The following is a 14,460-nucleotide window of genomic DNA, read 5'->3' as shown; positions in this document are numbered from 1 at the left end:
ATTTCACTGCTCCCTTTTTTCATCACAGAGAGCAGACTTTATACCCACAAGAGAAACTGCCCCCATCTGATTTATTTGCTCTTTCCCTCCAATCCAGCCACAGTCTCACCAGGCAGCTGTGTGAATAGATGTTCTCCAACCCAGGCTACACAGAGGAACAGAAATATGGAATCTGGTATTTTGAGGAAAGGAATGTGAAGTCAGATGTGGAAGCACACTTCAGAAAGGCTCCAGAGGTGACTGCATTCCTGCCCAGGAGACACTGTTGGAACAAAGTCACAGAGATCTTGTGGAGAATCATATCCTGTGTTGTTTAATTCATCTGCTTTCAGCAGTTGAGCAGTTAGGGCTTAGGGGTTGGATCTCTGAGTGATGGTGGACTGCAAGGCTCCCTGACTGTACCTTTGTCTTGAAGGGGGGAAAAGTAGCATCATCCAGGATGTGCTGGGTGTACATTAACAGGAGGCACTATTCATGGCAAACTGAACACCTCTATGTTCTGGCTCCTCCCTTTCTAAGAATAAACACAGAATTCTGAACAACATTAGCACTGCAGTTATCAATCCTGGAAATGTGAGCTACAGCAAATTGGGATGGGTGAGGTAGTTCAGTACTCAGCTGCTGCTTCTGGCTCTCAGCAGGCAGCAGAGGTGATTGCATTTGTTAAACAGAATCACAGAATCATGGGATTGTTGTGATTGGAAAAGACCTCTAAGAGAGGGCTGGAGCACCTCTCCTATGAAGACAGATTGAGAGAGTTGGGGCTATTAGGACTGGAGAGGAGAAGGCTCCAAGGAGACCTTACTGTGACTTTCCACTCCAGGCTGGATGAGGCCTTGAACATTCTGATCTAGTGATGTTCATGATAGGGGCTTGGAACTAGATGATCTTTAAGGTCCTTTCCAACCCAAACTGTTCTATGAATCTAAGAAATCCCACTGACATGTGCCAAATAGTCTATGGAAAGTGAGTGATTTACCAGTGGCAAGGAAAGAGCAAGAGCCTTCATAATGGGTTTTATTCAGAAGAACCAAGTGGGACATCACCAGCCAGGCTTCTCCTGAGGCAATCTGATGAGTAAATCAGGGAGAAAAGGAAATGCCTTCTTTACATGACCAGGCTTCCCTTGTTCTCAAAGCTTTTAGAGGTCACCACACCAGGGACACCATCAACTTCCTCAGACTCCTTGGTACGCCTTACTCTCTCACATGCCTGAAGAGCACCTCTGAACTCACACTTTCTTAATCTCCCTGCCCTGACTCTGGTGCAAGTAGCAGTCTTTTCACTGCTTTTTTGGCTTCTCTATATTCAGCTGGCTCCAGAGACCCGCCCTCAGAGCCCACCAGGACACACATGTCTGTCCAGCCTCCACCTCCTTCCCTTCCCAAGATTAAAACAGAGCCAGCAGCTTGCACCTCCCTCCCTGCCAGGTCCTGTGTGGGGCAGGAGGAGCCCTCTAGCACCCAGAGCTGCACTCTCCCGCAGGACTAATGAAAGGGGAGCAGGGAGTGTGACCATATCCACCACCTATTCACATGAGAGGAGTGAAGAAAGCCAGCAGTGAAGATGAAAAGCAACTGGTAAGAGAACAAGTGGGATTTAGAGGGGATCTGTAAATAAGAGATTAGAGCAGTGAAAGCTGCCCTTGCCAGCTGCTGTGCTTTCCTCTTTGGTTTTATGACAGCATTTTGTGAAGGAAATGGCAGTCAAAAAGAGCTTTATTGATGTGGTTTATTATTAGGTAAAGAGAAAAAGACCTCATGTAAAAAGAAAAAAAGAGAGAAATGTTCTTGTCACATCTCTTAGTTAATCCTTAATTTGAGATTTTACACAGTTAATAGGCATGGCTCTGAGGAGAAAGTCAGTACCAGCCTCTGTCAGCAGCTACAGATTCACAATGGAGTTTTGCTGTCTCTTTGCAGGAAAATTACAGCTTTCTGCTACCTGTGTAGTTTTCTGTGGTCCCTTGTCTCAGCCACCATCCAGCATCAATCAAGTAAGGAGACAGATTTTATCTGCATGTCCTCTTTCTGTAGTGTTGACTAGCAAAAGAATCCTTCTCAGCTTATTCACAGTTAAAATCCTCTCTAGCTAGACACCACAGAAGGGGAGAGGGTGGATGGATGGACTGATGGATGGGTGGGTGGGCAGCATGATCTAACTGAGGATGTCCCTGCTTACTGCAGAGGGGGTTGGACTGCATGACCTTTGGGGATCCCTTCCAACCCAGACTATTCTATGATTCTATATATGGGTGGGTGGATAGATGGATGGATGGATGGATGGATGGATGGATGGATGGGTGGGTGGGTGGGTAACCTGATCTGGTTGAGGATGCCCCTGCTTACTGCAGAGAAGGTTGGGCTGGATGACCTTTGGAGGTCCCTTCCAACCCAGACCATTCTATGATTCTATGATTCTATATATGAGTGGATGGGTGGATAGATGGATGGATGGGTGGATGGATGGATGGATGGGTGGATGGATGGATAGATATGTCCCTATAAAAAAGAAGGGTAAAAAGCAAAAGCTCTCTGTGTCATTTTAAACTCACTATGAAATGTATTAAGGGAAGGATGAAAATCTGGATATAAGTGGTAGATGGAGGATGCAAACCTCCTCCTGTCTTTCAGTGCTTCTAGTTAGATATTCTTCTGCAGCCTGTGGCAACAAACTGGGTCTGTTTTATTTGCTGGGCATAAATTGTAAATGGCTGGATGCCTGCCACATGTCTCATCAAATAATATAGAATGAGGCTGTTTCCAAGGTGTAACATGTCAGCCTGAATGTTCCCTTTAAGCCCATGTTGTCAGAAGGAAATCCACAGCTAGGCTTGAGCCTCAGCAGCACACAAGAGGTTCTCTGTGGTGAGGAATGCATCTCCTTCCAACTTACACATTTCATTCTTCCTCACCCAGAGTCTGCTAACCTCTCCCAGATTAACCAAGTAGGTTTGTGCATGACTTTTAAACTCTTCAAATAAAGATCTATTTTTCTTTCCCCCTTCCTTAAATCAGGGGAATCTGTTAGGTTTCCATGTTCATGGCTTTTGTTTTTTTGGACAGAGAATATCCTGGCAGATGAATAATCTGATTATTCTAATGATTGATTATTAGTGAACAATCTGATTATCCTAATGATTGATTATTTGAAATTTGCCTTCCTCAGACACATTTCATTAGTTGGGTGAAATAAAGAGGGCTACAAATTCTTCTTGCTCTCGCTCTGTGTTTGGTGAATGATCGTTCTCTGGTCAAAGGAGGCACAGAGGAAAGTGGGAACACCTGGAATATCAGAGAGGGTGGAAAAGATGCCAGCAGTTTCTCAACAGCCTCTCTAACTGGCAGGAGGTTTGTTCAAGTCTCCCTAGGTCCAAGGAGGCTGCTGGTTTAGGTAACTGGCTTTTTGTTTGTTTCAAAGTTTGCTTAAACCAAGAAAAGCTCCAACCCAAAACCTCCTTATACATCAGGACTTCTTTTGCTGCAGCCATTTCAGCAAGAGAAGATTTGTTACTGCACTCTTATTTAAAGGCTTGGGAAGAACTGAATCAATTTACCAGTCAAGTTATAAGTTGAAAATTGGAGCTCTCTAGAAACCAATCCTTGTTTTCTCAAACCTCTGGCTTCACTGAGTACAGCTTCAATTGATTGTTTAATCAGATCATTGTTATTATTTATAGCTCTAATGAATAATATTCTTACAGTTGCTTCACTTCACTGTTTTTTGAAGGTGGGCTGAGGCAATGTGCAGGCACATGGTTAATAAATTCACCCTTTTGGTTGCTTGTTTTTTTTGCAGGGCTGCCAATCATTCTGGGTGCCAGTCACAGGACTGATATCTGCCCAACAATCAGGATTGGCCAAGATGATTTACCAGGCAAGTAGCATCCTGAGTTTCTCAGGGAGAAGCTGCTGTTCAGAAAATTCATCCAGTTATGCTCAGCTCTGTGACTGCACAATTCTCTAATGCAATTAAAGTGAATGTTCTGGACATGACATGGAGCATATTTTTTTTTCCCTTTCTTGTAGGCTTTGACCTGATTTCTCAGTTCCAAATAGAAAAAGCTGCTTCCCAAGGAATTATTCAGAGAGTAGTGGGTTCCACTTCTCTGCAGGTGGCTTACAAACTGGGACCTAACGTAGACTTCAGGATCCCAACCAGGTAATGCCTTTTGCTCTTTGCCTGTATGGATTTTGCAGTATGATTTGGGGGTTGGACAAGATGGCCTTTGAGGATCTCTTCCAACCCAATGCAATCTGTGAATCTGTGATTTCCTCAGGGATAGATCCCGTCCTCATCTAGATCACCTCTCATTTGCAAAGCCTCTGGAAGGGGAGGGAAGAGTTGGTTTTTTGCTTTCATTGCCACCATCAGACCATAGAATCATTAAGCGTGGGAAAGGCCTCTAAGGTAATTGAGTTCAACCATCAGCCCAACACAACCATGGCCATCAAACCACATCCCCAAGAGCCATGGCCACACATTTCTTGAACACCTACAGGGATGGTGATTCCACTACCTCTCTGAGCAGCCTGCTCCAACCCCTGACCTCCCCTGGCACAAATTGAGGCCATTTCCAGACCAGTTCTGTAACAGCAAGGACCTTCCACTTCCCTCTACCAATGATACAGCTCAGGGGGCCTGCAGATTTGCTGATTTGCCTCTAGGAAGTGAAGCCAAAATTTGCTGATGACTTGAAAACAAATAGGGAGGCAAAGAAAAGATAACAGAGAGTGAAGAAAGTTTTCTCAAAGCATAGACACAGAGGGATCTTACTGAATGTGTAAGGTCTGCAGAGACAAGGCAAGTTAGAAGAGGATTGCTTGATTGTTAAGGGCTGTATTTTGCTTTTTGGATGACTGATACATGCATGTTCCTGGCTAATTTATGGTTATTTAATCTATAAAATATGAAGACTCTTATTAAGCATGTCACAGGCAAGTTGCATTAGGAGCCAGGATGCAGGAATCTAATTGTGTTTGTGCTTTACAATCCAGACGTGCTGCCAGGAATAGTGAAGGAATAGTGAGAGTACAGCAGGCTAGAGATGTCTCTGTCAGACTTGGGCAAGTCTGGATTCTGGTCCAGCACCTTATGTAATTAAGAGTGCCTTTACTTAGCAATTAACTGGCAAGACCTTTAATTGGACTACTTTCCTGCTAGGAATAATTGGAGTGCAAAATGTTTTGGTTACACTCCAGTTATCACTGAATAACTTTTGCCTGCTGCAGTTCCCCCTGGCTTCTACCTTCATAACCACCAGGTTAAGATGCTTTACAGCTTAACTGCTTGCTCATATTGGATTCATGCCTGCTCTCCATCCCAGAGGCAGATCAAGGCTGCTAGTGGGGAATCCATCCACAGAGAGTAAACGTGATCCTCATTTCACCCAAAGGTGGAGATACTCAGGTGTTCACTCTGCTCATGCTTCTTAGCTGAGAAACTGTTTGGGCTATAAAAATGATAATATTTTAAGGGGTAAGAAAGTTTAAACTGTTTAAACTTACTGCTCTAGATGGTTGTAGTGAGATATATGCTTAATATACACAAGTTATCCCTGAACAAGCCATGGCCCAAAGTGCCACGGCCACATGTTTCTTGAATACCTCCACCACCTCCCTGGGCAGCCTGTTCCAATGCCTGACCACTCTTTCAGGACTTTTTTCCCCCAATATCAAATCTAAACTTTCTCTGGCACAATTTCAGGCTGTTTGCTCTCATTCTGTCACTTGTCTCTAGAATCATAGGGTCATAGAATGGTCCAGGCCAGAAGGGACCACCAGAGGTCATCCAGTTCGACCTCCCCGCAGTTAGCAGGGGCATCCTCCACTAGATCAGGTTGCCCAGGGCCTTGTCAAGCCTTACCTTGAATATCTCCAGGGAAGGGGCCTCAACCCCCTCCCTGGGCAACCTGTTGCAGTGTTCCACTACCCTCATAGAAGGAAGAGAACATGCACCTGTCTTCAGCCTCCTTTCAGGAGAGCAATGAGGTCTCCCCTCAGCCTCCTCTTCCCCAGCCTGAACACCCCCAGTTTCCTCAGCTGCTCCTCACCAGTCCTGTTCTCCAGATCCTTCACCAGCTTTGTTACCCTTCTCTGAATGTGCTTCTTGTACTGAGGGCCCCAAAACTCAAATCAGTATTCAAGGTGTGGCCTCACCATTGCTGAGTATTCTGGTCCTGCTGGTCACAATATTCCTGATCCAGACCAAGATGCTGTTGGCTTTCTTGGCCACCTGAGCACACTGCTGGCTCATGCTCAGATGGCTTCCAACCAGACGATCCTAGGTAATTTCCAGTAACTTTTACAAAGGTTAGAACTCTTCACAAACTCTTTATAAGGTAGCCTGGTGGGTAGGCCTAACTGCTGTGACTCTAGGATGAGAGCATTCCTGTGCAGCACTGCAGGAGGCAGCAAGTTCTGCAGAGCACCTCAGGCAGGGCTGAGCATATCCAAGGGCACAGACGCGGCTCTGGCGTTCCCGAAGGCAGGCACTGCGACAGCCCTGAGCTCCTGCAGCGTTTGCCCCCCGCCAGGGCCCACCACCCCTTGCTCAAACAGAGGTAAAGTGGCTGCCACCGGGCACCCTCTGGCAGTGCCGGGGCTGCGAAGGGGCTGAGCTGCGGGGCAGAGCCCGGGGCGGGGGGGGGCCCCGGTGCTGTCCCTGCCCGCGGTGCTGAAACGCCGCCGGCCACGGGGCTGGCCCGGCCGTGCCCCTCCTCCTGTCACTTGTCTCTAGAAGAAAGAGACCCTCACCCACCTGCCTTCAACCGCCTTTCAGGGAGTTGTAGAGAGCAACAGATCTCCCCTCAGATTCCTTTTCTCCACACTAACCACCCCTAGTTCCCCCTGCTGCTCCTTACCAGCCCTGTTTTCCAGACCCTTCCCCGGCTTCGTTGCCCTTCTCTGGACATGCTCCAGCATTTCAATGTCTTTCTTGAAGTGAGGGCCCCCAGACTGAACCAGTACTCAAGGTATGGCCTCACCAGTGCTCACTGCAGTGGTACAACCACTTTCCTGGTCCTGCTGGCCACACTATTGGTGATCCAGGCCAGGCTAGTGGAAGGTGTCCCTGACAATGGCAGGGGGGTTGGAACTAGATGATCTTTAAGGTTGCTTACCACCCAAACCATTCTATGATTCTAGGTAGGTGGAATGTCACATGAAGACTGGTTAAACAATTGCCTAGTAGTACCACCTTTGGTACTAAACCCAGCTCTTGTGCAAGAACAAGCAATGGGATTCAGGACTTCAAGAGAGAAGTGTGTTCAGCAGATCCAGGGAGGTTCTGCTCCCCATCTACTCTGCCCTGGTGAGAACTTACCTGGAACATTGCATCCAGTTTTGGGCTCCCCAGTTCAAGAGGGACAGGGATCTGCTGGAGAGAGTCCAACAGAGAGCTACCAAGATGATTGAGGGACTGGAGCACTGCCCTATGAGGAGAGGCTGAGAACCCTGGGGCTTTTTATTCTGGAGAAGACTGAAAGGGAATTTAATAGATGTCTATTAGTATCTGAGGGCTGGGGGTCAAGGAGGGGACAGGCTCTGCTCAGTTGCACCCTGTGATAGGACAAGGGGCAACAGATATAAACTACAGCACAGGAGGTTCTACCTCCCCATGAGGAGGAACTTCTTCACTGTGAGTATCACAGAGCACTGGAACAGGCTGCAGAGCACTGGAACAGAGAGGTTGTGGAGTTGTCTCCTCTGGAGACTTTCAAGACCCACCTGGATGTGTTCCTTTGTGACCTGTGCTGGATTCTGTGGTCCTGCTCTGTCAGGGGGGTTGGACTTGATGATCTTCGAAGGTCCCTTCCAACCCCTAACATCCTGTGATCCTATGATTCAGATGAGCTAACGTTTTTAGCAGTAGAGGAGACTGAAAAACTTGTTTAAGAGATATTATAGAGGAAGAAGGACACAGAGGGCCATGAGAAGCATGCTGAACTGGATGAGGAGCTTAGTAAGAGCCAGTGTGTCTGGCTAGGGAGTGTCTTCCTGCAGCAGGAAAGAATGTATAAACATGTTGTGTAAGCTAGAAACATGACAACAGGAAGGGCAGGGGACAGTAATAAGCACAGGAGAGTGCTCAGGAGGAAAAGGTACAAGGTGCACGAATGGACATTTGTAGTTGAGATGGCAAGATATAAAGTGAAAGAAAACAGAAAGAAGACACAACACATGAGAGAAACTCCTATCAGACAAGCCCAGCTGAGGCAGACTATCTGCAGTCAGAGATAGCAAACCACAGACAGGCGAAGAAGCTGCTCTTCCAACTTTGTGTATCTTCTCCACACCTTCTGGAATGAGATCGTCTTCCAGCTAAACCTTCCCCTTCCTCCAACAGCAGCTTTCAGGCAGGTGGGGAAAGAGAAGCAGCAGCAGTTTGGGTAGTTCGTCAGAAAGGTGAAGTTGCTGCTGCCAGGCGTGCTGGGTGCTAACCGAAACTCTGCTCAGTGAGGCTGTGCCGTCGCCTACTGGAATGTGACTGCACTACAGCTTGGGACAGCAAACTACAGCCTGTGGAGGCTTCATCCCGAAGTATCAGTCTCACAGTACTTTAGAGGATGTAAGGGACCTCCAGAGATCATCCAGTCCACCCCCCCTGCAGGACCTCTAGGGTAGTCCGCCCAGGAATGCATCCGGACGGGTTTTGAATGAGTCCAGAGAAGGAGACTCCACAGCCTCTCTGGGCAGCCTGCTCCAGGGCTCTGTCACCCTCACTGCAAAGAAGTTTCTCCTCATGTTGAGGCAAAATCTTTTCTGTTCAAGTTTGTATCCATTGGTCCTTGTCTTATTACTGTGCACCACTAAAAAGAGCTTGGCCCCCTCCACTTGACACCCACCCCTCAGATACTGATAGACATTGATCAGATCCCCTCTCAGCCTTCTCTTCTCAGACTAAACAACCCCAGGGCTCTCAGTCTCTCTTCATAAGGGAGATTCTCAAGTCCCCTAATCAGCTTCATGGCTCTCCATTTGACCCTGTCCAGCAGTTCTCTGTCTCTCTTGAATTGGGGAGCCCAAAACTGGACACAATATTGCAGGTGTGGTCTTAGCAGGACAGAGTAGAGGGGGAGAAGAACCTCCCTAGCCCTGCTGGCCACACTTTTCTTGCTGCACCCCAGGATCCCATTGGCTCTCTTGGCCACCAGGGCACATTGCAGAACTTACTGTCCACTAGGACTCCCAGGTCTTTCTCCATGGAGCTGCTTCCCAGCAGGGCAGTATTCTCCTACTAAATCAGTAGTCACCAAGCATACAAAATAAGAACTAATTTATTCCATTTTCCTCCAGTTCCCCTCTGCTCCCCCCCCAGTTCAACCTCAGGTTCTCTAACGCTGGCTAAATTGCTGCTGAGATAGGATTGATCTGTCAGTCAAAAATCATCATTGTCCTCCTTGCCTGAGAAGTTATTCTAATGGATGCTGGTGACAAAATAGCTCTGCCTGTCCCCATGCTGCAGAAATGTAATCAGATGCAACTTACTTTTAAGTGTGGGCAGATGGCAAATAATGTATTGTTGTCAGCTGGGTTATGACACAAGGATTTTATGAGCCATAGGATATGAAATGGATTATTTCTTCCATATTCTACTGCTCCTAACATTCTAGATACACTCAATATTCCCTGACACACTTGAGATAAAGAAATGACCTTCCTGTTGTGGACAGTGACACAGCCAGCAGTGCTTCTTTGTGTTCCCAAATATTCCCCTGGTGCAGGAGTGGCAGAAGAGTGAAATACTTCAGATGTGGCAGATTTGTTCCCTGCTGTTTCATAGTATCATAGTATCATAGTATCAGTCAGGGTTGGAAGGGACCACAAGGATCATCTAGTTCCAACCCCCCTGCCATGGGCAGGGACACCCCACACTAGATCAGGCTGCCCAGAGCCTCATCCAGCCTGGGCTTAAACACCTCCAGGGATGGCACCCCAACCACCTCCCTGGACAACCCATCCCAGGGCTTCACCGCTCTCATGGTGAAGAACTTCCTCCTCACCTCCATCCTGAATCTCCCCACCTCCAGCTTCATTCCATTCCCCCTAGTCCTATCACTACCTGAGATCCTGAGAAGTCCCTCCCCAGCCTTCCTGTAGGCCCCCTTCAGATACTGGAAGGCCACAATTAGGTCACCTCAAAGCCTTATCTTCTGCAGACTGAATAGCCCCAACTCCCTCAGTCTGTCTTCACAGGAGAGGTGCTCCAGCCCTCTGATCATCCTTGTGGCCCTTCTCTGGACACCTTCCAGCACCTCCATATCCCTCTTGTAATAGGGGCTGTAGTCCTGTGGTTGAATGTCGCAGGACGGATCTCATTTCATGTGGGTTCTTCCCATGCATAAGGGCCATAAAGCTGGGGAGGGGTCTGGAGCACAGCCCTATGAGGAGAGGCTGAGGGAGCTGGGGTTGCTTAGCCTGGAGAAGAGGAGACTCAGGGGAGACCTCATTGCTGTCTGCAACTACCTGGAGAGTGGCTGTAGCCAGGTGGGGGTTGGTCTCTTCTCCCAGGCAACCAGCCCCAGAACAAGAGGACACAGTCTCAGGCTGCATCAGGGGAAGTTTAGGCTGGATGTGTGGAAGAAATTCTTCCCAGAGAGATTTGCCATTGGAATGTGCTGGCCAGGGAGGTGGTGGAGTCCCCATCCCTGGAAGTGTTTAAAAGGAGACTGGATGAGGCACTTGGTGCCATGGTTTAGTTGATTAGATGGTGTTGGGTGATGGGTTGAACTCGAAGGTCTTTTCCAGCCTGGTTAATTCTGTGCCCTGTATTCTGTGTGTATTTGTCAGTGAATGGTTTGCTGAACAATTTCTCCTGGAGTGATGTCTGACGCCTTCACAAAATGGTTATTGTCAGGCTGGACAAGGAAATGCCTTTGTAAAAGACATTTTTACATCTTCAAAGCCAAATTACATCCACAATCACTGTTTACCACTTGGATTATAAAGCCACACTGTGCTGAATGATTTTGTAAGGCTAATGGCAGGAAATAGAATCACAGAATGTTAGGGGTTGGAAGGGACTTCTAGAGACCATCCATTCCAACCCCCCCTGCCAGAGCAGGGTCACCTAAGGCAGGGCACACACGAATGCATCCAGGTGGGTTTTGAAAGCCTCCAGAGAAGGAGACTCCACAACCTTTCCAGGCAGCCTCCAGCCCCCTCACAGTGAAGAATCTTCTCCTTATGTTGAGGTGGAACCGCCTGTGTGCCAGCTTGTGCCTGTCGTTCCTTGTCCTATCACTGGGCACCACTAAAAGAGCCTGGCACCTTCATCCTGACACCCACCCCTCAGATATTTATAGACATCAATCAGATACCCTCTCAGCTTTCTCTTCTGCAGACTAAACAGCCCTAGGGCTCTCAGTCTTTCTTCACAGCAGAGATGTTTGGGTTTCTTAACCATCCCTGTAGCCTCCATTGGACTCTGTCCAGCAGATCCCTGCCTCTCTTGAACTGGAGAGCCCAAAACTGGACACAGGTGTCACCTCAGCAGAGCAGAGTGGAGGGGCAGGAGAACCTCCCTAGGCCTGCTGGCCACAATTTTCTTGCTGCACCCCAGGATGCCATTGGCTTTCTTGGCCACAAGGGCACATTGCTGTCCCATGCAGAACTTGCTGTCTGCTAGGACTCCAAGATTCTTTCTCCATGGAGCTGCTTTCCAGCAGGATGACCCTTGGCCTGTACTGGTGCCTGCTGTTATAAATAGTAACCCTGTAGGATATACTTTCTGAATCTGAAGTTGGAGTGTCCACTGCACATAGAAAGGGTTATCATAACTGTTGTACAATGCTTGAAGAAGCCACAGTTCCATTAGCCAGAGCAACACTAGTGACTCCAAAAGACATTTTGGGACTCTGCATGCAGAAGAATCATAGGAGTATGGAATCATGGAATGGTATGGGTTCAAAGGGACCTCTGAAGATCATCCAGTCCAACCCTCCCTGCAGCAAGCAGGGACATCCTTCACTAGATTAGGCTGCCCAGAGCCCTGTCAAGCCTCCCTTTGAATATCTCCAGGGATGGGGCCCCAACCACCTCACCAGGCAACCTGTTTCAGAGTTCCACAACCCTCATAGTAAAGATCCTGTTCCTAACATCCAATCTAAATCTGCTCTTCTCTTGTTTGGAGCCATTGTCCCTCATCCTATCACTCTAAACCTTTGTAAACTCTCTCTCCATCCTTCTTGTAGCCTCATTCAGGTGCTGTCAGGCTGCTATTAGGTCTCCCTGGAGAGAGCACTGATAAAGCACACTTGAAATAAGGTTTCAGGGAGTAATTGTTTTTCATGGCTCTGTGGTGACAAGTGGAGCTCTGCAGAATGGGTGCATGGCCAGTGTTATGCTTGTGCTGTATTTGCTCCTCCCCAGTGCCATCTATTCCAACGGACTGCCTGACGAATATTCCTTCCTGACTACTTTTCGGATGACTGGGGCCACACTTCAGAAGTACTGGACGATCTGGCAGATCCAGGACTCTTCAGGAAAAGAGCAAGTTGGAGTGAACCTCAACGGTCCAAGGAAAAGTGTTGAGTTCTCTTACAAAGGAGCGGATGGACGCCACCAAGTCGCATCGTTTTTGCACTTGCCTTTCTTGTTTGACTCCCAGTGGCACAAGCTGATGATAATTGTGGAAGCGAGCAGCGTCACACTGTTCATTGACTGCATCAAAGTAGAGTCCTTGAGCATCAAACCAAAAGGGAAAATCAGCACTGATGGCTTTGCTCTGCTCGGAAAGCTCAGAAATAATCCTCAAATTTCCGTGCCGGTAAGCTCCAGAACCTTTTATTACTGCAAAGGGTTTAGTTGTACAGGGTCTCTGCACTTGGAGTTGGCTGGGTTTGTGTTGTTGTGGGGGTTTTCTGTTGTTTGGTTTGGTTTGGTTTGTGGTTTTTTTGTGGATGCATTTTCAAATGTTTTCTGAAAATAGAAATGGTAGAAATTAACAATTCCTTGGCAGGTAAATACTTTATAATTTTCACCTGTGAATGGAATGGAATAGAGTAGACTAGACTGGAATGGAATGGAATGGAGTAGAATAGACTGGACTGGAATGGAATAGACTAGACTAGACTAGACTAGACTAGACTAGAATAGAATAGAATAGAATAGAATAGACCAGGTTGGAAAAGACCATTGAGATCATCGAGTCCAACCTATCACCCAACACCATCTCGTCAGCTAAACCATGGCACCAAGTGCCCCATCCAGCCTCTTCCTAAACACCTCCAGTGATGGTGACTCCACCACCTCCCTGGGCAGCACATTCCAATGGCCAATCTGTCTTTCTGTGAAGAACTTCTTCCTAACCTCCAGCCTAAACCTCCCCTGGCACAGCTTGAGACTGTGTCCTCTTGTTCTGGTGCTGCTTGCCTAGGAGAAGAGACCAACCCCCACCTGTCTACAACCTCCCTTCAGGTAGTTGTAGAGAGCAATAAGGTCTCCTCTGAGCCTCCTTTTCTCCAGGTTACACTGCATGTATATACAGTATAAGCTAAGAGATGATTCAGGTTATGTCTCAGTTTCAGTAGTGACATTTCTCAGACATCCACACTTCTGTCACTGGAGTCTTCTCTGTCTGGATGGATCTGTTGGTTGTTCCTCTGCTTATCTCATGTGTGAAGCTTCATCTAGAAGGAAGTCTCAGGATTTGATCCAGAAGGAAGTGACAGGCTGAGAGGGTTATTGCTTCAAAGTGAAATAAGCTTGATTTAGATGAGACATTAGGAAGAAATTCTTCCCCAGGAAGGTGGTGAGATATTAGGACAGGCTGCCCAGAGAGGTTGTGGATGCCTCCTCACCGGGGATGTTCAAGGCCAGGTTGGATGAGTTCTTAAGCAACCTGGGCTAGTTGAGAGGCGTCCCTGCCCATGGCAGGGAGGTTGGAGTAGATGATCTCTAAGGTTCCTGCCAACCTGAGCCATCCTATGATTTTGTGATTGACCTAACACCGCTATTATCAGGGCAGGAAGAATGGTATTGTATTTTTAATCTATGTTTAGATTGCAGTTTAATTCAGGTAGAACTGTGAGTTGGACATTGGACTCACTCAATTCATTTGCATGGCTTGTGCTATGAAGCTAAAAATGACCAACCTGATAGGAGGAAGTCCATTTTATAGAAGCATAGAATTGTCAGGATTGGAAGGGACCTGAGAGATCATCCAGTTCCAACCCCCCTGCCATGGCCAGGGACACCTCACACTACAGCAGGTTGCTCAGAGCCACATCCAGCCTGGCCTGAAAAACCTCCAGGGATGAGGCTTCCACCACCTCCCTGGGCAACCTGTGCCAGTGTCTCACCACCCTCATGGGGAAATGGTGCTAAAGGAATTACACAGCCTGGTGGACTAAATTGTTGATATGGCTGTTTGGATTGCAGAAGTTTCTATTTTATCCTGTGCATTCATTTTCCTCTTTAAATCAATACAGCAATCTGTATTCAGGAGCCTCCCAAGCTT

At 47.5% G+C, this 14,460-nt stretch overlaps 1 protein-coding gene across 1 annotated transcript in view; it reads left to right on the top strand.

The window, feature by feature from the left end:
• Positions 1–1,408: 1,408 nt before the first annotated feature.
• The window catches only part of COL9A1 (collagen type IX alpha 1 chain), a 66,866-nt gene continuing 53,814 nt past the window's right edge, over positions 1,409–14,460 (top strand). The window contains exons 1-5 of the mRNA XM_068153441.1: positions 1,409–1,580; positions 1,923–1,996; positions 3,799–3,876; positions 4,029–4,161; positions 12,372–12,768. Of these exons, the coding sequence (XP_068009542.1) occupies positions 1,567–1,580; positions 1,923–1,996; positions 3,799–3,876; positions 4,029–4,161; positions 12,372–12,768 (696 nt within the window). The 5' untranslated portion in view covers positions 1,409–1,566. The remainder of the gene's footprint in view (positions 1,581–1,922; positions 1,997–3,798; positions 3,877–4,028; positions 4,162–12,371; positions 12,769–14,460) is intronic.

The sequence above is a fragment of the Melanerpes formicivorus genome, unplaced genomic scaffold (genome assembly GCF_026170545.1).
Source record: "Melanerpes formicivorus ecotype bairdi unplaced genomic scaffold, bMelFor1.0.p_v2 SCAF_26, whole genome shotgun sequence".
Lineage (NCBI taxonomy): Eukaryota > Metazoa > Chordata > Aves > Piciformes > Picidae > Melanerpes > Melanerpes formicivorus.
Note: the sequence above shows the minus strand (reverse complement) of the source record. Positions and strands in the feature narration are given on the sequence as shown.